The sequence below is a fragment of the Falco naumanni genome, chromosome 16 (assembly GCF_017639655.2).
Source record: "Falco naumanni isolate bFalNau1 chromosome 16, bFalNau1.pat, whole genome shotgun sequence".
In the NCBI taxonomy this organism is placed as follows: domain Eukaryota; kingdom Metazoa; phylum Chordata; class Aves; order Falconiformes; family Falconidae; genus Falco; species Falco naumanni.
In genome coordinates this window covers 2546075-2570761 of record NC_054069.1, presented here as the reverse complement: position 1 = coordinate 2570761, position 24687 = coordinate 2546075, and the positions used below count along the sequence as shown (strand labels likewise).

The following is a 24687-nucleotide window of genomic DNA, read 5'->3' as shown; positions in this document are numbered from 1 at the left end:
CCAGCTGACCAGAAACCAGAGCCCTTTTTGGCAGCAAGAACTCATGAAGTTTTCAGAGGCTGGTGCCCAGTGGAGAAGATGCAGGGGAGTCGATGGCTAGGTCAGCAGATCAAGCCTCTCTCCGTGCACAGAAATCTGTTTTTCCCACCACAACTGGCAGCTCTCACCAGGTCACAGCCTGAGGACCATTTAAACAGAGTCAAGCAGTGAGGAAGACGTTGGCATCTCACTAGAAACAGAAGAAAAAAACCTCAGCAGAGCTGCAAAATAGCAGGAAAGTCATGCAGGGTCTCAGAAGGCTCCTCTGCCAGGACCCTCCAGCTGCAGGAAGGCATTTACTGCCCTACCACCACCTTAGCCTAAGGAAGAGCAGTGTTATTTATTTTACAGGGTTTTTTTTAACAAGCATGCTGAGGAATCCCTGCAAAACCTTGAGGAGCCTGTGTCAGGGAGGGGCTGCCCTTTTAAATAAATTCACTTAAGCTGGATATACAACTAATCAGCAGGATTGAGGTGATGGTGCTCGGGCTGAGGATCAAGCAGCATGCACAGTCTTGCTTGCCTTCACAGAGCCCACAGCAGCTGGCCAGCCAGGAGGGGTGACAACTCGGGTTAGTCATTTGGTTTACTTGGAGCAAGAAACCCCTCCCTGCCTCAAAAAGCTGCAATCCTGCTCCCAGGGGTAATTTCATACGAAATAAGTGAAGCCTTGTAAGGATGGTGGGTTTTCTCAGACCCTTCCTGCTGCCAACAGTGTTTGGGCTGACATTTGGTGGCAGAGGTTGACTTCTGGGTGGAGAAGATGGACACGCAGACCTTCCTGCCCAAACCCCTCCGCATCCCAGAGGCACCCAGTCCAGTGCTGTGACCCTGATAAAAACCAGAACACTAAAAGGGGTTACTCAATGTTTTAATTGACTTGAGCAGATGACACCGTTTCTATAGCAATGGGCTGTCAGCCCCAATTTGTACAAAATCAGAGTTAAAAAAAATAAAAGCACCAAAACCTTTTTAAAAAACCCAAATGGGCATTTATTAATAACAAGATATAAAAGCACCTCTGCCAGCTCACACTCTTCCTGCCTCCTGGAATTTCTTGAAGAGAAGTTCATCAGCCCGAAGGGCAAAGGTCAAAGCCCGTTTCTGGTAATACGCAGAGTCCAGCGCCAGGTTGTCAATCACATCTGCCAGGAGATGGGCTCTCTCAACAGAGCTGCCTGGGGCATCATAGCCCAGGGCAGTGAAATGCACATGCAGGTGATAGTAGGAGGGCTGGTAATGCAGGTAGATTCGCAGCTGGGATCCAGGTACACCAAAGCGCTTTGTTATGGCCTCCTGAAGAGGGAAAAAAAAAAAAGCCCCACAGGTCAGGAGTAGCAATACACAGCAAGGGCACAGGGCAGCTGGAGGCAGGCAGAGCACAGACAGACCTTGCAGCAGACAGGAAGGATCACCCCTGGATGGCACAAAAGGTGGAGAAAGGCAGGAGTGATTTCTGTTTCCTCCATTCTCACAGCAAGGGGAGGGGGAAGCTGGGAATGACAGTGCTCTTCCCCATCCTCTGTTTCAGCCTCCACGGGGATGGAGCGATGCCTCCGGCTGCCCCACTTTTCTCCCTCCATGACACGATGTGCTCTCCGCTCGTATCATTTTCCCTTCCACCCTTATCGCTTTGGCTTGCTCGGCAAGTTACAGGGATGCTGTTACCAGCCGGTGTAATTAAAGCTATAAACAGCAACGGTGAACTCTGGCACACTGGCTTGGTTCACTGCTCAGTGCGCTGCAATCCCCTGACTAATCTCTTAATTAATCTCCACTTTCTCCAGTGGAATTACTTTCCAAATTTCTAACAAGTGAAAGAAAAGAGAAGCTATCACACATCCATCTACCAAGCACACCCCATCACAATGCTGGAAAAAACTTGTCAGCTGCTGGAAACAGTCAAGGGCTGGGGAAAAAAAAAGTTACCAACATGGGGAGGACCGGGCTCAAGCCCTGCAGCTCACCGCTAACAGAAGAATACCAAGCACCCCTAAAACACCTCGAACACTGCAAGGCTTTCCCATGTCCCAGGGGAAGGTGCCGACAGCAGCATGGACCAGGGTCTCTGAGTAGAGATGCTAGAAAGGGCAGCGCAGCCCCAGTTGATGATGCATTGTCATCTCTTGGTTATCAGTCCCCACACAGATGCTGTGTGCGCAGGTTGGTCGAGCAGCTGCCACATAATGCAGGCAGTGAGCATCAGACCAGCCTTGGGCTTACCTTGCCTTCTTGCAAGATGTTCCTCAGCAGCGGGAGATGCTCAGCAGTGAGGTCCCGAAGAGACTTGATCTCCCGGCAGTGAACGAGGGCTATCAGGTAAAGGTCATCCAGCTGCGGACAGAGCAGATGGAGGATGGTGACAAAGGTGACCACAGCAAGAGCAGATGGAGGCACAAACACTTTGGATCCAACATACCAACCACAGCTTTCCAGGCTGTATTGCAAGGGGCTATCTGCCATCATGTTTAACCCACACTCAAGCTGGGTTGAATCCAGTACAGATCTCCCAGTACAAGATGCGCTCACCCACAAACCCGCTGCACCTCAAAGCATCATTTCGGGAGAGATGGGGTTTTGTCCAGGAAGAACCAGACAAGGATAGCTTCACCCCAATCAATGAACAGAGGGACCACAAATATCTTCTCAGCTTTAAAGGCAGATGGATCGATCAACTCTTTCCTACCATAAACACAGCACTCGCTGTTGCCCTTGCACATTCACAGCACCCCCCGCCCCAAGCATCTCAAAAGTGTTGTCCCAGTGCAGACTGGGGCTGGCAGAAAAGGCGCGGGCACCCACCCTGCTACATGGGGGAGCCCAGGAGGCAGCGGGGTCTGCTGCCAGCAACTCCCACATGCAGATGCCAGGCTGAGCACAACCTTTTCTGCAGAGCAAGCAAATGGCTTATCTCCACGCTCAGACAAGGATTTACAGTGAATCACAGCAGCCAGAACTGCAACTGTAGATTTGAGTGAAAAGTTTCCCATATTTCCACTGTGCTTACAGCCAGCCACTTTCCAGTTGTACCAGTTCTATAAATAACCATTTTCAAGATCTAATCAGTCACCGGGCGGCCCCAGTGCAGCAACATACAGCTTTTAATCAGATCTTTGGCATCTCCTGAAGCACTTAAATTCAATGTTTAACAAGACAGAGTTGTGGATCATCACACTTAAAAATCCCTGTCTCCTTCAACTCCGTTAGCGGCTTTCTAATATAAACACTGCAAAGCAAAGGGTTTAGATATTTGAGACCCAGCAGATCTTTTCAGGGCTGTGAGAAATCCATCTGGCTATTTGGAAACAGATGCTTGTGCCAAAAGACACTCTCAGAACCCTGTCTTGAGGCTCTCAAAACACGAAGCTGTTATTTGCACCTAGCTAGTAAAGCAATGCTCATGGTTCAGTTTGATTCCCAAGGCAGCCTGTGCACAGCTCCAGAAAAAAAAAAAACACAGTGTATCAGCTTGTCCTCTCTGGATCAGGGCTGACTGGCGGGAGGAAAAGCAAACATCTCTTCTCCTTAGAACAACATCTGCATGTTGCTGTTTGAAACAAATAAGCCTGTTGCTAAAAAGGCCTTGTATGATGTCATGCCGGGCACCGTTTCAGGCAACGCCTCAGGGCTCCTGCAGGTTTGAAACCAACTCCAAAGAAGTGGGGAAAAAAGCCTCACATCAATTTTTTTAAAAAAAATAATAAAAAACCCAACCCCCAAGAAACCAACTCAAACCACTACCAAGGTTGGGCAGCCAGAGCTGATGCAGCACCCAGAAGGTTGAGGCCAGCAGCAAGCATGCAGACTGACAAAAAAGTTTTCCTCCTGTCCATCAGCCTGAAGTTACAGGTGTGTAAGCAGCATTTGCAGGCAAGGTGCTAAGCTAGCACAAGGCAACACCATCGAAGGGACCTCTAAGGGAAGGCTCAGAGAGTCCTGCTGGGAGCTCTGTCTCACTTCCCTGATTTAATTTAGTAGCCTTGCCTGTTCAGTGGGACACAGCAGAAAGGAACCGGTGCTCACAGGCAGCCCTGGGGCTGCTGGGATCGGCTTTGGCTCAGCACCACCCATAGCCAAGAAGAAATTCCTTGGCTCAAAGGCAGAAGTCGACAGTCCTTGCTGGGATGCTGACTCGCCTGCCTGGGAAAGAGACAGGCAAACATGAACATCCCAGATAGCCCCAGGGATGACGGCTCTCTTGTTGCAGACAGCAGCTGGGAAGAAATCAAGAAGATCCTGTTCAGCATACTAAGAGGCAACAGCAGCACAGGGAAACCTCCCCTAAAGACAGATCCTACCATTTAAATGCTCCTTGACCACGCTAGTTGTGAGATACTGATAGAACAGGTCTCCAGAGAAAGCTAAAGCACAGGGGTTTGGCCCATCCATCTCCAATCCTGATGAGATTTGTGAAGCTTGGCTGCAGCAAGCAAGAATTTACACTGAGGCTTTGCTCAAAGCAAGGAAAGGGGTGGTGTGATGCACTTTCTAGGACCTCTAAATATTGCCACCCTGAAAATAAAGGGCACTGAACAAGGCACAGTGGTGTAGGCAAGGCTGCAAGCTTGCCATCTATCACCTGCTTTGCAAAGTTTCTTCAGGATGAAGATCATGCCTCCCAGTGAAGCAGCTGAAATTCGAGCTTGGTTACCCCACCACAGCTTAACAAGGGATTTTTGGAGTAGCTGATGCTGCAGGGTAGTATCTGGCCACCATGAATTCCCTGCACAAACTACCTGTCCTCCCCAATTCAGTTCCCCAGGAGACTCAGCATCAGACCAGAAACAGGTGCTGCCAGCACAGAAACACAAAAAAAAGGGCTGCCTGCTCATGGGCAGCACAATTCTGTGTTTTCAGTTTTATTTCCCATTTCTGAGTTTTAAATCATACAGTAACTTTCCCCCTCTATCATCTGCAGAAGCATTTTGAGGATCAGAAACACAAAACAGGACTTATTTCTCCACTCTGCCAACTTCAACGGGTGCATGTGTGGAGTTTCACCTCCCCAGGCACATCCACAGATGTACAGCACAAAAGTGAGCCAGAGCCCAAGGAAATAAGCCACTCAATTTAGGATTACAGCCTGGGCTTAAAACACTCTGCATTTCAATGAGTGGCCACTCCTACGAGGGGTTAAGCAACTGCTCCTAAGCTAAGGACCATCTGTTTAATACTGTGTGGAGGAGAGTTAATTGCAGCAACCAAAGGCCAACACATCTGCCCAGTTTGTGCCTAAAGCAGAGGCTTGCGGAAAAAAAAAAAACAAAACACCCAAACAAGTTCAGCAGGAACAAATACACAGCTGGATTTAGCTTCAAACATATCATGACAACATTGGGGCTAATACAGGAAAGAGAAAGCAAACCTAATAAAGAAATCACCCAGCAGCAGCAGGGAGAACAGCCTGTGTTCTGCAGTTCCCACAATTAGCACGTGATAAAAGGCTCTGGCTATATCATCACTTAATGACAGTGTGAACAGGAAGGACATAGTTCCCTACTAAAACTTTCATTAGCGTGCTATTAACAGCATGAAAGTGGACATTTCCTCTGGATTACCTTCCCACAAGCAGCATCCCTTCAAAGATAGGAGGAGCAAACAAACCTGGGTTTGATTCCACTTAAAATCTGGAACTAGAACAAAGCCATTGCAAGGATCTGGGTTTTCATGGATGATTCGATCGGCCTCAGCTTTCTTTTCCAGGATATTATACACCCACTGAAAGAGAAATACACAGCTTACAAACCAGCAGAGAAAAGAAACCAACACCTCAGGCACATTTAGCCCAAGCTCATGGATTAGTGCACATTCCCTGCAACTACAATGTAAAAAAAGCCCAATGACTTGAAGACGACCAAGTAATTTCATGGCTGGTGACATTTGTAGTTAATTACTCATAAAACACTCCCAACAACCAAACCCAGGCTGTTATGAGCCCTTCAGTGAAAAGATACCCCCAACCCCATTGTGTGGCACCGCACTGCCAGGCAGCTAAATTTTTCAGGGATCTTTGTTTTCTTCTAAAGAACTGGCTGCAGCTGGAGATGAGGTATTGAACAGAGATGGCTTAGCCCACTGTAGAAATAGTTGCATTTACCCCTAAGAGGATGTGGAGAGATAATTCTCCCCAGCACACTAGCAACACCCCAAGACCACCTGGCTGCTTTAGGTGACCTGGGTGGAGCTGCTGCAAGCACTAAAAGCCCCAAGGGGCAGCAGCATCCCTCCTCTGTGCTCCCACTGGCTGACAACCTACAGGTACAGGCACTCCGAGAGATCAGCCACCAGCACAAGCAACCCTGCGTGCCCCAGGCCCTGGCGAGGTGGGCAGCAGTGGAAGTCAGCTCTCATGGGCCTCAGCAGATGCCTCTTGCAGCACCACAGGGCTGTTTGCACTTTTTTACCTCCCAGGCTGCACCGAAACCTTTACAACTAGGTCTGGGAAGGAAACTCTGCTGATTTGGGTGGGTTTTTCCCCCCCTCCCCATTTAAAAAAGAAGGAGCAGATTGCTTGCAAGCCTGAAGCTAGATGTAGCTCCAGCTGCTGGCAGCCAGCACTCAGCTGGGCAAATACAAAAGGCCTGTGTTTTCTTGGGCAATGCACGTCTCTGTTTCCTGACTGCTTAGAACACAGCTCGCTGCTTCTCCCCTTCCGTACTTAAAGCTTCAGCCTCCAGACTGCCTGTAATCCCTGCTCTGGTTATCCCCCCCCTGCTTCTCCTTCAGAGCAAAGCACCACCCAGAGAAGTTTCAGCCACAAAACGAAAAAGACCGAGGATAAGCGATGAAGTAAGGCTGTCAAAACGCACCTTTGCTTTTCCTGGCTCCCAGCCTGAGCTCAAGCTTCCTCTCTGCACCTCCAACATGCACTTTACACTCTAGCTTAAGTATTGGACTGCCAAGGGAGTCTCCAGCCAGGTCACCAAGAGATAAAACAAGGCAGCAGAAAATAGCTAGGGCTTGGAACCTGAAGATGTTTTGAAACATCATTTTCCCCATCAAGTTTAGGTATAAAACGTTTTGGTTGCCCTTGGTGGGTAGGCAAGATACAGCCGGTCTTGCAGGCACGCTGAGCAAGCTGGGTCAACGGATGCTGGGCAGACCAGCACTCAAGATAAAAAGACAGCCTTTTTGGGGAACTCTGTCAAGAGTTTAATTAAGCTAATCAAATCTTAGAATCATTGTGAACTGACCTGAATATATCCTTAGGGAGAAACCAATCTCTCCTCCCTTGATCTGTTTTTTCCTTAAATTTCTGGTCTTTTCTTCCTAGCAACATTTTAGAGAAGATTAGATTCTCAAAGTGATTTTGGAAAGCATGGCACAAGATCACTGTGCTCTGTGACCCTGGAAGAAAAGCAGGGCACGAAGCTCAGCAGGAAATGAAAGTTTGCTCCTTCAGGTTTTTTGTTGGGTTTTTGTTTGGTTTTTTTTTAATTTGGGGGGTGTGGTTGGGGGTGGGGGTGTTGGATTTTTTTTTATGCCTGTTCTTTTCAGAAGTGCCAAGCTATCAGTGCCCTAAATAAGTTTCCCGATCAGATGAGCTGAATTTTAAACCCAATGCTGCCTCATGTGATGGGCAGGTCACCAGCTGACTGCTCTTGCTGTTTCCAGCACAAGCCCAGTGAGGACAACACATGTCCAGTGACTGGCACCACAATAAAACTATTATACTGAAAGCATCCGCTCTTTGCATCCTCCAGCAAAAAACAAAGACACCTCTGTAGTCCCCTGATATTTACGTTACCCTTCACATTTTCCCTTCCACTCATCAAAACCAGTTAGATAAAGACAGGCAAAGCCCAAGGAATGAGTTGTGATGCAGGAATCCAAGAGCAATCTGTGCTTTCCTTTTTCCACAACACCCAAGAGACTCCTAAAAAGCCCAGCTAACAGCACCAACGCCCAGGGAGCCACCCTCAGGAGGAGGAACGCCCCAGCATAGGAAGTCTCCAGAAACCTTGGGAAAGGCAACTTTGGGTCCATCTCCAAGGCAAATGTTTTCCTGCAAAGATGGAGAAAGATGCCCTAGAGGATAGAAGGATGGGGACACCGGGGGAGTTTTAGGGGAAAGAGAGCTCTGTTTACCATTGCTGAGCTTACCCCAAAGGTCAGACAGCGTCAAGAAAGCGCGATAGATAAGGGGATGCATTGAGCAAAGCAGGCAGCACCACAGCCCAGGACCAGCAGAAGTAACCTGCAGCCAGTCGTGTTTGAGAAGCAGGCTGCCCAGCCAGGTGAGGGGACACAGTACCACGGAGCTGACAACATGCTGATGGAACAGGCAACAGGGAGAAAGGGGCAGAGCACTCCCAGAGGCTCTTCTGCCTCCAACCTGGGCTTCGGAGGAGACATCAGACAGCCCACGCATTAAGAAGGAGACCAAAGACATCAGTCTCTGCAGAGAGGAAGCAGTGGAACCATACCTGGATGCTGAAGCTCTGCGACTGGATGAAGGGCAGTGTTATGTTCTTATAATCCTCCCAGGTTTCACGGATGAGGTGCACTTCTTGACGGAGATATTTCTGAAGATGTTTCTCTGTGGCGGGGTACACCACCGTGGTTTTTATCTCTAGAAACACACACATGCACTGAGTTACCATCACAGACGAAACCCACATGACTTCCTTCAGTCCCGGACAAATCTGTTTTCCCTTCCAATAAATGCCACACTAACACATTTTGAAGAGATACCACTAAAATAGCAGGGTGGAGGAGAACAGGCAATGAAAGCAAACATGTGCTTTAACCTCCTGGGCTGCTGCTGCTTTTCTCAAGGATAAGCTGACAACACAGCCAGGGCCTGTCTTTCCAGTTCAGGTGGAGGAGTTCGCCACCTGAAAGGTTTTTTTTCTCCACACACACTTGCTCTTTCAGGCATATCAGCAACATAGGGGCAGAGCTGGGGCTCCCAGGAAGGAATTTATGTGCAGCCAGGACAGAAGCACGACCCCCAGGGCAGCCTCTTCTTCCCCATACTCAAGTCCAGAGCTCATAGGATGTTTGCAAGTGAGCACTCCAGCCACGAAACCAGATGTTGCGTGAGCTGCAAGCAGCAGGGCCAGCACAAGGAGCAGCTCCTTCCCAGAGCTCTCAACCATCAGGATGTTGGCCTTGAGCGCCGAGTGCAGGAGGCAAAAAGGTCAAGGGCACAGGGATGGATCTAGAGCAAACACCACAGGCATATGGGTTAACACAGCACACAATGAGCTGATGGGAAAGGGCTCAGTGATTGCCCTGCACCAGCCGACAAACAAAGAACATTTAGCTGTTTATTCTTGCAAAAGGAAGACAGTTTCTGTTTACCTCAAGATTAAAACTTTGCTCTGTATTTTTTCCTGTGGCATTAAACAGGACGCAAGCACACACCTCATCAAGCTGGCAGCTTTGACCTCGGCAACAGCAAGTCTTACCCACAGCAGTAAAACACTCAGAAAAAATCCCTCTTTGGCAGAGATTAGACATGCAATACAGAGCCTGCCACAACTCCAACGGCACCAGCAGTGCCTCCGCTTTCCCAGCTAATGGAGAGCTGCTATAAAACTTAATGCAGGAAGGAGAAAACCCCTGCAGGCCCAGATAAACCCCGAGCAGATCGGACAGAAGCAAGTGGCTGGGGCACTGCAAACACTGCAGCTCGTGCCCAAGCTCTGCCACAGCCACAAAAACCATGGGCTGCACACTCACCAGGGTACCAGTCCTGCTCCATGCTTTCTATATGCATATATGCTAGCCAGACACTGAATACAAAAATCTGTTCCTAAAGCCAGGATTTAGGGTGTTTTGGGGCTGGTGTTTTTTGGGTTTTTTTTTTAGTTTTGTTTGTTTTTTGGTGGTTGATTTGTTTTTTTTCCTCAAAGGTTGGCACTACACTAGTGGGAGACTCTGCCTTTTCATTTCTTGCCAAACCCAGCTTAATGAAATCCACAGGAAAATGCTGGTAACATGAAATATGAAAATGCAAACCACAAGGGCAGTCTGGTCTGATTCCCACCATACACATGTTCAAACAAGGTTGTTTTCCAGGACTCTATTAGCACTTCTAGCAGGATGATGTAATAGCAAAAAAAAAACCCCAAAAACCCACACAACTAAAGACAGACAAGGCTACAGTTCCTCTGCTCCTCACTTAAGACGACCAACAAAGCACTGGGGAGAAAACAAAAAGGCACACGATAAGAAGGTACCACATCCAGCCTCAGGAGCTAGACTTCCACAATTCAATTTTAGACCCCAAAACAAGAGCAGGGGCTGCAGCAGAACGCAGTCCACACTGGGGCGGTGATAACTGCAGGCCATGCACTGGCTGGGATGGGGTTGCAGAGGACCCTTCATGGCTTCTCCAACACCTCCCCACTTTGGCTGCTCATGGTGGGGAGAGCCACTTTACTTTTTAAAGCCTAGTGAGAGATCAGCAAAATCCTTAGTGTGCAGCTGTGGCTTAGCAGCAGATGTTTGGAAGAGGAGAGGGGGGAGAAGCTGTGGTTCACTAATGATTATTTCCCTTCTAGAGGTCTCATCAGCCCTGAAACACCCCAGCAATGCTAATTAGCATAAATCACTATAGCCAGGGAAGCTGTCTGATAAGTGCTCAGAGCCTAACTATCGTTAGAAGCCCGCACACAGGATGTAAAGTCCTGGCTAAGGCTGGGCTCAGCCACAAGAAACATCCATGGCGAGACAGGGCTCACCACAAAATCTTTCCATTGCTGGCGACCAGCCACATTCGTGCTCCATTTTCAAAGTCGCCCTGCTCATGGCAGGCTCCTCGCACACTAAAGTATCACGTACGCTGTGGGGCAGCTGAAACCTACCCCGGCCAGGAAATGGAGATGAAGAACCACTGGACATGTGATGTGGGTTTTTAAGCTCACTGAAGGGCCAGGGGTTGTCTCCACTCACGTCTGAGTCACATCAGCCAGCGTGCTCCTGAATGCCAGCCCAGGGATGCCATGAAACATCTGTGGTTTATTCTGGAAGTCAGGACTTACCATCAGTTAACTGGAGGTTATAAAAAAGGAAGTTTAATTAAAGGAACCTGGATGAGCAGGAAGCAGAGGTACCAAAGTGGTAAAGAACAAGCGACTGGCCAGTTCACCCTACAAAGGATGTTTGGGGGGACATACGACACCATTGTTCCCTGCCCACGAGAAAATGAAGCTTGGACTGACCAGAAACAAAACTACTTCTCCCCTCTCCTACTAAAAACTAGAGTGAAAAAAACCCCACCCAAAACACAAGAAACAAAACCAAAACACCAGTTCAATTTGGGGAACTTGCAGAAAAAAGGGCTGAAGGTAGCTGTCACCAGGAGAGGACAGAACACATTACCCCATGCTCCCTATGGTGCAGGACAGCTCCATGTTGCAGATGGGAAGGAGGTAGAGAGAGCTCATACACGTAGCAAAGTGCACTCCAGGCCCACTAGTGATGCCCTGTCCCCAGGCTTTGCCAAAATCCCCCTCCAGCTTGGCACATTAAATTTCCAACTATGTGAACAGTGATGACAGGCCAGGGTGACCCACCGAGATGCCTTGCACTTGCTGCTCCCATCCCACTCAGCCATTAAAATGGACCACTGTAGCTGTTTTAAGTAGATTTAAACACACTAGGGAGCCAAGAGAAGCAGACAGGGCAGGAACCACCAGTTTCTACTTTTGGGCAGGGGTGCTTTTTTCCTCCCTTTGCTAGTAGGAAGCTAAGCTTTGGCTCATAATCTGCCTAATCAATTCAATCGTTGGGGTGCAGAAAGGTGCCAAGTTCAGGAAGCAGCACAGAAAGTCACATTTGCCCTCACGCAAATTTTCCCCCCCCTCTGCAAACCTCTCTCCTGCTGCATACAGCTCTACACTGTCTTCCCATCATCAGGTATCTCTTTTGATGCAGCCCTAACTAAATACGAGGCACAACCACCTCCTGCTGTATTAACATTTAGTTTTATGATCACAACGACACAGCAGTCACAGGGGAACACCTGATTTTAACCCACCCCCAACCAGGTATGACCACAGCTTTGCCTCAGACATCTGGGGCTCTCATCATTGAATGAAATAAAGGCACAAAAGGATAGAGCTTGCAAGAGCTCACAGTCTCCAAGGCCAGCACATGCCAGGGCAAGCCAAGCATGCTGATGGGGACTCCTGCCAAGGCTGTCTGGCCTTGGTTCTCATCCAAGGACTCCATGGACTCTAGCTGCAAGAGCCATGGCAAAAAAAATTTACAGGTTACCAAACTCCCCCCAAAAAGAACAAAACACGATGATACCTCCCACCATGCCCCAAACCACCCAACATGCTCCCACTGCTTCAAGCTCCAGCTTTTTAAGTATAAATGCAAAGAGTTTTCTTTGCTGGGCAAGCCCCACTGGCAGGCGGAGCGTGGAAGTGCCAGGAGACAAACCAGCCTTCCCAGTGCAGCTTGTGCAAGTTTCTTCAGCTCCTCACTGCCTGAAACCAGATGCTTTTTGGGCTCAGGAAGGCAGGGATACGTCTTGCTTCCTGTATGACTGAACACTTTCCTTCCACACTCTCCCATTTCTCCCACAATTTCTCCACCCTGTGTCGGAGGGATGAAGCTGGAGCTCCTTCTGATATGCTCGTTTTTAAACATTTTTTAATAAGCTTCAGCCTGCAGCACAGGGATGAGCTGTGCCCGGTGAGTACAAGACTCCCTAAAGGACTGATAAGAGCCCTTAAATTACACCAGCACATCTTTGGTGTGGAGGAGGCGAGGAGGCTGCTTTTTGCTGGAAACAGCAAGCTCTCCTTACTGAGCGGGTGTGAACACCACCAGGAGCTGGATGTTACCAGGGAATGCATTGATTGAACAAACCATCTGGCTTTTGCAGTCAAGCCTTTGGCAGCAGAAAAAAAAAAATCCTTCCCCTGCTATGAAAGCAGCCCTTGCTCTCCCTGCAATGGGGAGTCCTAGAGTTCGGGCTTCCTCCACCAGTATCTCACACCTCTAGGCATAAGCTGCCTCAAATCTAGGCAACATCCAGCACCTGGCCTTAAATACACATGCCTGCCTTGGGCAGCAGCAAAGCAGCTACAGTCAGAGGGCACACACTGACACCGCTCCTCCTCACAAGCTCACTCACAGATTTCCTTCTTATTCAGGTGGTTTGGGTCACCCTTCAGACAAGCTCTGACCATTACTAAGCTGGTTTGCAAATGTTATTTCCCATTTTAGCCTTGACACATCTCTTCAGGTGACCAGTGAAACTGATGAGCCAAGCGAGACACAGATGAGGCCCTTTTTCTGACTGGCACTGTCTTCACACACCCCCACACTGGTGTGCTCCCAGCCCTGAAAAATCTCATCTTTAAGCAGCAGCAGAGCGAAGTTCCTCTTCACAGGACAGAGGGCAAGTCCTTTGCTCAGGTAATGTGCTTCTTTTGGCCTCCCTTTCTCTGCCTTCACTATGCAAACAAAGCAACTGGCCCAGCCTCGCAGTGGACCACCAAGACAAAACAAGCTTTCATCACACAGGGCCTGTGTTAGCTTGACTCCGTGGAGGGAAGAGCATCCAACTCACTTAAGTGAGGAGGCGGAGAGAGGGTGAAAAAAATATCCATATCCACTTTCAGCTATCAAGGCACTCCAGTTGAATGAAGAGCCCTCGGGGACTTCGGACCACAAAGGCAGCATTCAGAAACGAACATGCTTTGAAAAAGCAGATGGACCCGGAGGCAGCTACTCACACATCAACACACTCAACGTCATGAGTCACCTGCGGTCATGATTTCCTCACTCTGGAGATTTATCTTACATTTAGAAAGAAAGCAGCTGAGCATGGAGGGGCTTAGCTGCCCAGGATACTGCAAAATCCCCAGGGTGAATTCCTCTTCTGCACACCACCACAACATGGGACTTTTCAGAGGAACTGCTTAGACCTTTTTTTGCAAAACACTTTCACTGCATCGTGTTAGCCAGACGTAAGCCTGCTAGCATCAGAAGATAAAACCCTGTACCTCTCTAACCCTGCAACCAAGAGGCTGAGATGCACCTCACGCAAGAGCTCACTGGGTCTCTATACAATCACTCGACATCCTGGGACTTCCCACAAGCCATGACATTGTCTGCAGCCTTTCAGGAAATTTCTCCTTCGTTTTATGTTTGTGAGCAGCATTTACCATGTTGATTCCCTCCTTGGGCTGTGACTCACTCAAAAGAGCAATTTCCTTCCCCTTCTGACACACCCAACCACTTCCTCTGGTTCTAGATCAACTGCCCACCAGCGGCTCATGCAACATGCCCGCAAAAACAGCTATTTGGTCCCAAATTGCTTAGAAGGAAGAAGTCTCCTTGCTCACTGCTCAGAGCCAGGGAGCCTGGAGAGCAGCACCAGTGTCCACAGCCTCCTCCTGGTCTCCAGCTTGGGGCTGCCCAACATCCAGAGCAAGCACAGCAGTGCTAAGGAGAGGAGTGGGAAGCAAAGATGCACCACTGGGTAATGTTTCTGCAAAACTCTATATTTTAAAGGCAATTTTAAAATTAGAAAGATAAACTTCAGCAGAAGGAAGCTAGAAGGTTTTTCACCATTCAAGCCTGCAAGAGGAACCGCACACTCGTGTCAAAGCACAGGTTTGGTCCAGCCATACACAAGACGAACAGCATGGCTCCACAGGGCAGAGTCACAGCACAGAGGGAGCACTGAAGAGAAACAACCCGTGCAAGGATTTAGTTTAACAAAGGGCAAGAAACAGGACGTGAGAAGACCCAGGTTCACCTGGGTTTGCTCCAGCCTCTCAGAAAAAGCAGGACCTGGCACAGCACTGATGGACACCAACAACCCTTTAACAGCCTTTTCACCCCTGCAAGGGGATTTGCACCTGGCCTAAATCTTAAAATAATTTTGCTATCAGAGTAATGCTGGAGTTACACAGCAAAGGGCTACAAGGCAGTCACATGCCAGGACAGCTGCAGAGACCCAAGGGATTTTAGTCTTGCAATGCCACCTCGTGGGAATTGCTGCAAGTCACTGCCGGCACCCAAGCAGGAGTCTTTCCAGCCGATGAAGCACAGCTTTAACATCTTCCCACGCAAGGCACATTTGCAACAACTGTGGTGGTGTGGTGTTTTCCTGCCCTTGAACAAAGGTGGCTTTGTAATGCTGAAACCTCTGATTTTGAGTCCTCAACAGCATAAGAGGAGCTCTGCACAACTACCAAGCTCCCAGAGCCAGACAGTGCTTCCTCCTATACCACGGAAACAGTGTTAAAATAAGAATTTTTGGGAAGGCACATCAAACATCCCAAAAATTTAAACTGGGTCTGAAACAACTTCTTACTTAAGGCTATCACTCTGATTAATTTTGACTTTGTTAAACCTGTTTGGCTACCATTATGTTTATGGAAGTGTCAACATGCAATTAATCACTGCACTTCCAGAATTTAAACACATACCAGCATTAAACTGAAGTGCCCAGCCTATCAAAAGAGCAGCCCTGCTTTCCAGCGGTGGCTGGAGTGCGCTGCAATTGCAGGACACCTTTTCCACAGTGACGAGAATCCATCTCACAGAATGAGTCTTTCACTGAAGCTATCCACCCCGTCCATCTGACCTTGTCATACTTTGTTATTAATAGGGTTTCACAACACACGGATGCGTGAAATCAACAGGGAGAGGCCTGAAAGGCAGAGGCCAGGTGCCCGCCTGCCCCAGGCATTCAGCATTACCAACATTTAAATCCCCTCTGCAAATATACTAGACTCTGCCCTCACCAAGCAACAAAAATAAAGCACATGAGAGAGATTACACCCTGGAAAGAGATGCAGCTGACGTGTGCTTTGCAGAGACTGTTTTTTAAATAAGCCATATGGGGAGAGTCTATCATACCAGGTTAACTGAAAAAAAACCCAAACAACAAGGAAAGCTGTCAGACCCATAAGGTCGTCTTCATCTTTAAATCAAGGCACAGGCAGATGATTACAAGTAATCACACTATGGCCATTTAATGGCCTGCTACTCATCAGCCAAGCTAGGTGTCCAACAAGTGCAGGGAAAAGGGGGTGAAACAAGGCAGGATCCAAAGCCTCAGGAGTAAAACATCACTTCCAGAGCAGCAACGACCCACCAATCCCACTTCAGCCAGGTTGGCTGCTGTCAGCCAAGCCACAGCCAAGGTGGTGTGATCAGGTCCCCCAGCAGCATTTGCTTATCTCACTGCACCCTACCCTCCAGAGCTAGCAGGAGCACTCTGACCCGCATTCCAGCTATGACCACTGGTCCACAAACTGAACTGTGGAGCAAGCAGCCCTCTTAGGACACCCCCCCATGAGAGGCTGAAAACACTCACCGCTCAGCTCCGGGGGAGGATAGAGGTGGTATGTGCTGTAAATGTCATTGTGCATCTGCAGCTCCAGCTTTGTGTGCTTCTTCAGCAGGTCCAGTACCTTCTCCTCCTGGAAGGGAGTCTTTTCCAGGATGACTACAGCGTCTGTGCCCTCTCCAGAGGGACTGGTCACCTGGAATAAGAACAGATAAAGCCACTGGCAAACACAGATCCAACACTGGGTGGAGAGTTCAAGGCCAGAACCTGATCGCTTCCACCTAGGGACCATGGCAGACACCTTGCAGCCTCGATGTTTTCATGCACAAACCCACTCCTAGCTCAGTCACCCACTGGGCAGCACCTGTCCAAAAATAAAAAGGCATGTTTGCCCTGAAGCTCCCTATCAGGGAACACAAGCATTTTTTTTGCAGGAGGACAGGATGCAGAAAACTTCCTAGCTCACATGCACCTCTCCAGATGCTCCCAGCACCCACAGCTGCGTTCCCACTAACCCACATCACTGATTTCATCTGAGATACACCTGCGAGTTGCCACAGGGCCACTGACCAGGCAGTCAGAGAGGTCAGGAAGAAGGGAGAGGCAGGTGTAGGGGTTAGTACCATGGCACAAGTTTGCTCCCTGACTGTTTTGGGTCAAACGCTGCTGCTTTGCTCCAAGGAACCACAACCCACATCCAGGTATGGCCTGAGCATGCTGGTTTTGGTAGGTGCAGGGTGTGGAGCACACCCCCAAGTCACTCCTGTCAGTACAGGACCCAGGCGAGGCCTCACTGAACACCTCTTGGGGAGAACAGAGGGGTTCCCCCGGGGCTCCCAACCTAGCCACAGTCCCAGGGTAGAGCAGGCAGGTCTGTGCCCAGCTCAGTCACCTACTGACCATCAACCCATTGCCCTGAGAGCAAAGCAGCAGCCTGAAACTGCCCTGTCCTCGTTGCCTGCTCAGATGCACACCTCGGAGACAGGAGCCAAGGTGGCTACATGGTTCCAGCACCATGGCCAGGCTCCCTGGCCATAAAACTTAGTGTTATTACAAATTTCCCATTTATGGCACCTGATTGACAAACCTATCCTATTAACAGCCCTAGAGTTAGCATTTTGCTTGCAATTCAACGCCACTTTACCTACTAAGCACGAAAAAAGAGCTCGCAGGGATAAAAGCAACAGGTATACCAACGAGAAAACACAACCTGAGGCTTGCAATAAGGTTTCCAGGGAGCAACCGCCCCCAGCCGGCTTTGGGCAGCACCGGGCTGGAAACGCGAGTGTGGGGCCGCGCCGTGCGGACTGCGGAAAGGCCGGGCTCGGCCGCAGCCCTGCGGAGCTGAGGACACCGGGGAACCCCCGGCCACTGTGAATCGGGCCGCGCCATGTGGCCCAGAGGGGCGTGGCCTCCGCAGCGGGGGCGGGGCCTCCACGGGGCGGGGTAACCCCTCCGCGGGGACATGGCGGCGGGCCCGCTCGCCCCCCCGCCCGCCCAGTACCTCCCCGTGCAGGAACACGGCCTTGTCCCGCGCCGACTCCCGCAGCACGCGCCGCAAGCGCAGCTCTGCCAGCGGGAACGGGACGGCGGCGGCCCCGTCGTGGGGCACGGTCCCGGCCTCCGCCTCCTCCTCCCGCTTCCTCTTCGGCCGCGGGCCCTCCGCCATCGCGCCCGCGCCCCTGCGCACTGCGCCTGCGCGGCGCTGCGCGGGGCGCGCCCCCTGCCGGCTCGGCGGGGCTCCCCGGCCCCCAGCCCCACGGGGAGGGGTCGCGATCGACACCAGTCCCGGCTAAAACCTGCCGCCCCCTCCCCAGCGAGGCCCACGGGTCAGGGATCACCCCCCGCCATGTGGGGTCACTCAGCCCCCGGGCTCCTTCCTGGCCTGCTCACCACACAATCCAGGGGATTAAAACAAAAAAAAAAACACCACACACCACACCCAAAGAAACCCACCACCAAAATTACAACTTCTCCATTTTCATAGTCCCAACAAACCCGTGCAAAGACACCGCCAGTGCCTGCCCCTCCTCTTCCTGCCCAGCACCGGAGGGCAGGTGCCACATCAGCTTACTGGGAGCACTAGCAGGGTCAGAGCCCCCCAGGATGGGTCCTCACCCCAGGGGAATGCCGCTGTAAGAAGCTCTGACGACTTCCAGTGCCACCCGACATCGGAGTTTAGTGTTTGTGTGACCAGCAGCGAGGACCTGCTGGAGGACGTCCTGTCCCCACCGAGGGGATGTTGGCCACTGGGATGGCAGTCACATCACCAGGATGCGGCAGGCTTCACACCACTGTACCACCACGGGTGTGAGGATCTCCCCATCTTTGGTTCCCAGGTCTGGTCCAAGGGGCTCAGCTTTGTCCCCCAAGGTCCATCAAGACATGGCCGCACCCAGATCCGGTGGTGGCAGCTCTGAGACACCGCTGCCGGCTCCTGGTACTACTCTGTCCTGCTTGTGGAGCTCCGGCACAGCTCCTGGAGGTCTGCAGAGGCAACAAATGAGCCCCGTTAGCAACTAATTAATCTATAAAATCAGCAATTCCAATAAATTTACAGAATCCTGTCCCTTCCCATGGACTCCACCCCAACAGAGTGATACTTCATCAGCATCAACCCGTGCTGGCATCCCACGGCGTACTCACAGTGCATGATGGTGTCCCTGATCTGCCTGAAGCTGTTCTCCTTCAGCGCCATGTAGATGTAGTAGAGGCTTCGCAGCTCCTTGGGATAATCCTTCCGATCCACATCCTTCAAGACCGGGATAGTGCGCCCGTTGGCCAGCGGGGCTTCGGCCAACGCCTGGTGCATCTGGTACTTGCACCAAGGGTCCTGGAGGAAACCGGGGGTGATGAGCATGACCCAGCAGTGGCTGTTTTGCACAGCATCACACAGCTCTGTCACCACCGCGCTTCCCGGTGCTGCATCCCGCAGTTGGAGGAAGCAACGGAAGCTTTCGGGTTGACTCTCCAGGTAGGAGACCAGCTCCTCCACCAGCTCCAGGTCCACCTCACTGTGGCAGATGCAGACATCATAGCTCTTGGCCCACCGGGCGCTACCTGAGGCGCTGATGTCCAACACCGACATGGGTGATGGGCGGATGGACCTGGACAGGCTCATGCTGGAAGAAAAGCTGGAGCTCTCAGCAGAGGATGAGGAGGAAGAAGGTGGTGAGGATGAAGCAGAGTGACTGGTGCTGAGGCTGCTCTCCACTGAGCTGGGCTTGGGCTTGCGCAGGAGCCACCTAAACCAGCCTGTGGAGTCAGAAGAGACCGCAGTGAGGTTTGGGGGGCTCAGCACCCCCATGGGCTTCCCAAGGGGCTTACACGGCATCACTGGCTCAGCAGGACACCTCCAGATGGAAAGAGCCAAGCAGGATCTCACCCTGACCCCCAAAAACCACCCCAGCTCCTAAAAGCTCAGCTATCACATTGTGGCAAGCAGCCTGTGGGCACCCTCATGTTTCGGCACACAGGGGATACTGGTGATGGAGGGGACAGAGCTGAATGATTTATCTGCCCCAGCACAAACCAAGTCCAGACTCACCAGCCATACTGGGCAGTGCGCTGCTCAGCCGCAACCACTGATGTGAGATCTCTCCTGCCAGCAGAAGGAAAAAAAAAAGGGGATAAAAAAAGAGATTAGGAGAGCAGGAACCATCCCTTGGCAAGTCTCAGCCACAGGAACTCAGCAGTTTACTCCAGGGACATGCAGCTCTGGCCTGCTCACCTGCACCCCAAAATCACCCCCAGCATGGTTTTCCACATCTGCCTCCCCACAATTTGCCAGGAAAGCATGTTCTGACCTCAAGTAGGGCCGGAAGTAGCAGCCTAATAGCCCTCCTGTCTGCACTTTTGCTACCCATTACCAGCTCTCCACTGGAGATACACACCTATGGCAAGCGAGGCTGAGCACTGATGGCCAGGAAAGTCCCTCATTCCCAGCAGCAGTGAAAGGACCCTGTAGAGGGGAAAAGCAGGGATCACTGGGGATCAACTGGCAAACCAAACACTGCTTGGGTGATGCCCAGATCCATGCAACTGCAGTGATGCCTACTCCAGCATTCCTGCCCATCCCTTGCCAGCTCACACCATGCCCACACCTCAGCATTGTGCTCCCAGCATGGTTTGGGGTGCCCAGGCCCTTCCTGCAGGTACCCAGGAGCAGCAACAGGGGAAACAAGCCCCAGGAGCAAACATGGCTCATTTTTCCACTACTTGCATCACCTCTTCCAAATTGAAACACCCCAAGTCATGCTGAAGCCTTTACCCCAATGCAAAACAGCGCAGGACTGCAGAAAATGCCAGCAAGGCTCTGGTGCACCTGCGGAAACCACACTCCCCAAACAAGCCACTGCTTAGTAATAGCAAAAAGCTCAAGCACGGCTTGAACTACAAGCACAGACAGTAAACAGTGGGGGGGAAAGTTTGGGGGATGCCTACCTGGGATGCAGGAGTCTGGCATCGGAGCAGGAAAGGGGGATGCATCAGCTCCTGAGTTCAGCGAGGAGATCAATCTTCTGGGATCACCTAGGTGGGAAAAGAGAGGCAGGATGCAGCACATTCACTCTGGAGCCTAATGGGATCTGCAGTAAATGGTGAGGCTGATCCATTGTTACAGCTTCCTCATCCAGGAGCTGTTCCTAACAGAGCAGCTCCAGGGTGGAGGGAATGACGGGGGGCACCCACCAACTCCCCCAGGGACAGAGCAGAGGAGCTGTCCTGTCCCTCTGCTGCCTGCTGCCCCAGCCCAAGACCCCCAGTGGCCAGCAGGCCTGGGGTCCACCTGGGCCTGCGGAAGCACAGGCAGGGGAAGTCAGCTGAGATCCCGCGGGCCAGGAAGCCAGCCCTCCCCAGGGCCTCCCACCCACATCCGCCACCAGCCAGATGCCGTCACCACAGCCAGCCCTCACCAGCAAGCCTGGACCCGTTTCCCCCTGGTTTTATAACCAGACATAGATAGGTCGATCTCTGCTGCTCCTGCTTATTTTACAAGTTAGATTTACCAAACAAGGCAGGGTTTTTTTCCCCTCTTTTCCCAGGTTACACCCCACCAGGACCCCTCCCAGCCATGCAGCACAGCTCCATCCACTGGTTTCGGAAGGGTCTCCGGCTGCACGACAACCCAGCACTGCTGACAGCTGCCACTGATTGCTGCTGCCTCCACCCCCTCTTCATCCTCAACCCCTCCAGCAGCCAGGCAGGCACCAATGCCCAGCGGTTCCTCCTCGATGCCCTGCGGGACTTGGATGGAAGCCTACAGAAAATCGGCTCCAGGTGAGTCCCGGTGCCACCCCCGAGGAATTTGGGGGGGTCTCAAAGGGCTTTGTGCCCACCCGGCTCCCCGGCAGGCTGTTCGTTGTGCGAGGCTGCCCAGAGGAGGTGTTTCCCAGTCTCTTCCACGCCTGGGGGACAACACGGTTGACCTTCGAGGTGGACACTGAACCCTCCGCCCGCCAGCGTGATGCCACTGTGGCCAAGCTGGCAGCACAGCATGGTGTGGAGGTGATCCAGGAGGTGTCCCACACCCTCTATGACACCGAGAGGTGGGTGCCTGGTGCTGTCTCTTGGGGATGTGGGATCCAGCCCCAGTGCCAAGCCCGTCTCTCCCTCTCCCACCCCAGAGTCCTTGCCCTGAACGAGGGCAAAGCCCCTCTGACCTACAAGCACCTTCAGAGCCTCCTGGCAACCCTTGGACCCCCAGAGAAGCCAGCCCCAGCACTCACGCAGGAGCATCTCCAGGGTGAGCATGGGGTGGACCTGGGGTGGGTAGAGCACAAAGCTGGGTCAGCATCTCCCTGTTCACCCTGGAGCAGAGTGATGGCCATCACACACCCCCTGTACTCTGTGCCCCAGACTGCCACACCCCATGCCAGGCCAGCCATGACACCGACTATGGGGTCCCCAACTTGGAGGAGCTGGGCCAGGACCCCACCAATGTGGGTCCTCACCTCTACCCCGGCGGTGAGACAGCAGCACTCACCCGGCTCGATGCACTCATGGAGAGGACGGTCAGTGCTCAGCAGCCACCACCCACATTTGGGGGCTGCTTTTTCTCCCCCATCCCAAAACATGACGCCAATGTGTGTCCCCCATCCAGGCCTGGGTGTGCAGCTTCCAAAAGCCCATGACAGCGCCCACCTCACTGAGCCCCAGCACCACCGTCCTCAGCCCCTACCTCAAATTTGGCTGCTTGTCGGTCCGCACCTTCTGGTGGCGGCTGGACCAGGTCTACCAAGGGGTGAGGCAGCATTTTTGGGGTGGGAGGCAGAGGGTGAGCCAGAGAAACCTGGCAGAAGAGGTGGAGGGCTGGAGAAAACAGGGACCAGCCCACCCAGAGGGGCTGATCCTGCCTTTGCCAGCAGCAGGAGCACTCCCAGCCCCCCACCTCCTTGCATGGGCAGCTCCTCTGGAGGGAGTTTTTCTACACAGCTGGCGCCAGCATCCCCAATTTTGACCGGATGGTTGGCAACCCTGTCTGCCTGCAGGTCGACTGGGACAATAATCCACAGCACCTCCAAGCCTGGAGGGAGGTATTTCCATCAGGGATAACCCTTAGCCCTCTGACCCCCTAAAAATGTCCCCCTGCCCCATTTAACTCCAACACCCTACACCAGGGCCAGACAGGCTACCCCTTCATCGATGCCATCATGACCCAACTGCGCACCGAGGGCTGGATCCACCACCTCGCTCGGCACGCTGTTGCCTGCTTCCTCACCCGTGGGGACCTCTGGGTCTCCTGGGAAGAAGGGCTGAAGGTCAGGAGATCTCCCCCAACACCCACCAGCACCCATCAGGCTCTTGGGGGACCCTGTCCCCACACTACTATGATGTCCCACAGGTCTTTGAGGAGCTCCTGCTGGATGCTGACTGGTCCCTCAATGCTGGCAACTGGCTGTGGCTGTCAGGCAGTGCCTTCTTCCACCAGTATTTCCGTGTTTACTCACCTGTTGCCTTTGGCAAGAAGACAGACCGGGACGGGGCGTACATTCGGTAGGCGTGAAACCCAGAGCAATGTGAAATGGGACACTGCCTCCCTGGTGGCTTTAACCCCTTGCCGTAGAAAATATGTCCCCATTCTCAAGGATTTCCCTGCTGAGTACATTTATGAGCCCTGGAAAGCACCGCGGGCCGTGCAGGAGAGGGCAGGCTGCTTGGTGGGCATCCACTACCCCCAGCCCATCGTGGAGCATGGGGTGGCGAGCAAGAGGAACCTGGGGCGCATGAAGGTGGCCCATGCTCGGAAAGGTAACAAATCCCCCATGAGGCACCAAGCTCACTTCACATCCAGCTGCCACCCCAGCTGCCTTTCTCTCCCCCAGGCACCAAGCGAGAGCCACTGGCTGGTCCCTCAGTGGCCGAATCACAAAGGAAAAAGCCCAAGGCCAAGGGGCAGTGAGCCCCACAAGGACGTCCAGGCAGTTGTTAGTTATGGATCATGCACTACTTGTCCTGTTTTGACCCATTTTGCTCAGCCACCTTGCATTAATCCCTTCCCCTCTCCCAGCCTGAGACTGGCAACTTGGCTGCTGCCACCACCCCAAAAATCAACTCCCACCCCAAGCACATGCCCCAAAAAAGTTTGTCACCCACCCATCTGAACCAACCCCACCTGAAAACCCCTGAGCTTCCAGACCATGCCCCAGAGGGTGAACACCACCCCGCAAATCTGTCCCTGAGGGGCAACACTCCACTGGATCCACCTCCACCCCTGCCTTAGCTGTAATATTACCATTATTAAAGGGAGCAGAGTAGTTAAGAAAGCACAGCTCGATTCTGAACACACCTTGACCCACCAGCACCACGCTGAGATCCCCTGGCAGCACAAGCACATTCCAGCTACAGCGTCACCAGGTTGGTCATCGCAGGGAAGCTGGCAGCTTGCTTGATTGCCTGCAGAAAGCATTAGGAAACGGGTTGAGGATACGGTGAGTGCAAGGCAGGGTCAAAGCCAGCCCCCAGAAAGGTGCTCAGTTGAGAAAATAAAGCTACTTTTGTCTCTAAATACACCCACCATTAGCACTCTTCACTTAAGGCGCTAATACAAAGCAACCCTGGAGGCCAGCAAACAGCTTCTCTTCCTAAAAAGCTCTAAATACACCAAACTCCTTTACACAGATGCCTGGAAGCATTACAGCGGTCAGCCAAGGCCGAGCACTGCTGTTACCACCTCAGGGGCTGCAGAGACTGTCACACAGACGCGAATCCAAAGAAAGCAGCTCGCGGAAGGAAGCCACATAAGGAGTAACAAGCCACAGGCCTACGACAGCCCACCCAACAGAGGGTAACCGAGCCCCAGCCTGCCACGCCGCGACCCCTCAGGCAGCCCCACCACGGCTCTCCTCACCGCCAGCAAACCGCGACTAGCAGGCGCA

General features: G+C 52.0%; 3 protein-coding genes across 12 annotated transcripts; 1 reads left to right on the top strand and 2 right to left on the bottom strand.

Annotated features, from left to right (window-relative positions):
• Window positions 1–894: 894 nt before the first annotated feature.
• DCPS (decapping enzyme, scavenger) lies at window positions 895–18532 on the bottom strand. 2 transcript variants are annotated; one of them, XM_040616084.1, is made up of 6 exons: window positions 18431–18532; window positions 16340–16508; window positions 8466–8611; window positions 5644–5757; window positions 2263–2373; window positions 895–1335 (listed from the first exon to the last, which is right to left on the bottom strand). In XM_040616084.1, exons 1-6 carry the CDS (start codon window positions 18482–18484, stop codon window positions 1069–1071), a joined length of 861 nt encoding a protein of 286 aa, XP_040472018.1. In that variant the 5' UTR covers window positions 18485–18532; the 3' UTR covers window positions 895–1068. The 2 variants fall into 2 exon arrangements, with proteins under 2 accessions (XP_040472018.1, XP_040472017.1); XM_040616083.1 differs by lacking the exon at window positions 18431–18532 and adding an exon at window positions 17817–17995.
• Window positions 18277–24681, bottom strand: LOC121098278 (TIR domain containing adaptor protein). 5 transcript variants are annotated; one of them, XM_040616087.1, is made up of 7 exons: window positions 24660–24681; window positions 24099–24205; window positions 20756–20842; window positions 20206–20273; window positions 19860–19913; window positions 18959–19567; window positions 18277–18799 (listed from the first exon to the last, which is right to left on the bottom strand). In XM_040616087.1, the coding sequence occupies exons 4-7, from the start codon at window positions 20249–20251 to the stop codon at window positions 18756–18758; spliced, it is 753 nt and encodes a 250-aa protein (XP_040472021.1). In that variant the 5' UTR covers window positions 20252–20273; window positions 20756–20842; window positions 24099–24205; window positions 24660–24681; the 3' UTR covers window positions 18277–18755. The 5 variants fall into 5 exon arrangements, with proteins under 5 accessions (XP_040472021.1, XP_040472019.1, XP_040472020.1 ...); XM_040616085.1 differs by lacking the exon at window positions 24660–24681 and adding an exon at window positions 24327–24653; XM_040616086.1 differs by lacking the exon at window positions 24660–24681 and adding an exon at window positions 24483–24653.
• LOC121098275 (cryptochrome-2-like) lies at window positions 21266–24089 on the top strand. 5 transcript variants are annotated; one of them, XM_040616079.1, is made up of 9 exons: window positions 21266–21589; window positions 21664–21858; window positions 21937–22055; window positions 22169–22323; window positions 22413–22553; window positions 22678–22845; window positions 22930–23070; window positions 23154–23305; window positions 23376–24089. In XM_040616079.1, the coding sequence occupies exons 1-9, from the start codon at window positions 21384–21386 to the stop codon at window positions 23911–23913; spliced, it is 1815 nt and encodes a 604-aa protein (XP_040472013.1). In that variant the 5' UTR covers window positions 21266–21383; the 3' UTR covers window positions 23914–24089. The 5 variants fall into 5 exon arrangements, with proteins under 5 accessions (XP_040472013.1, XP_040472014.1, XP_040472012.1 ...); XM_040616080.1 differs by having other exon boundaries at window positions 21664–22055; window positions 23376–23560; window positions 23635–23825; XM_040616078.1 differs by having other exon boundaries at window positions 21664–22055.
• Window positions 24682–24687: the final 6 nt, after the last annotated feature.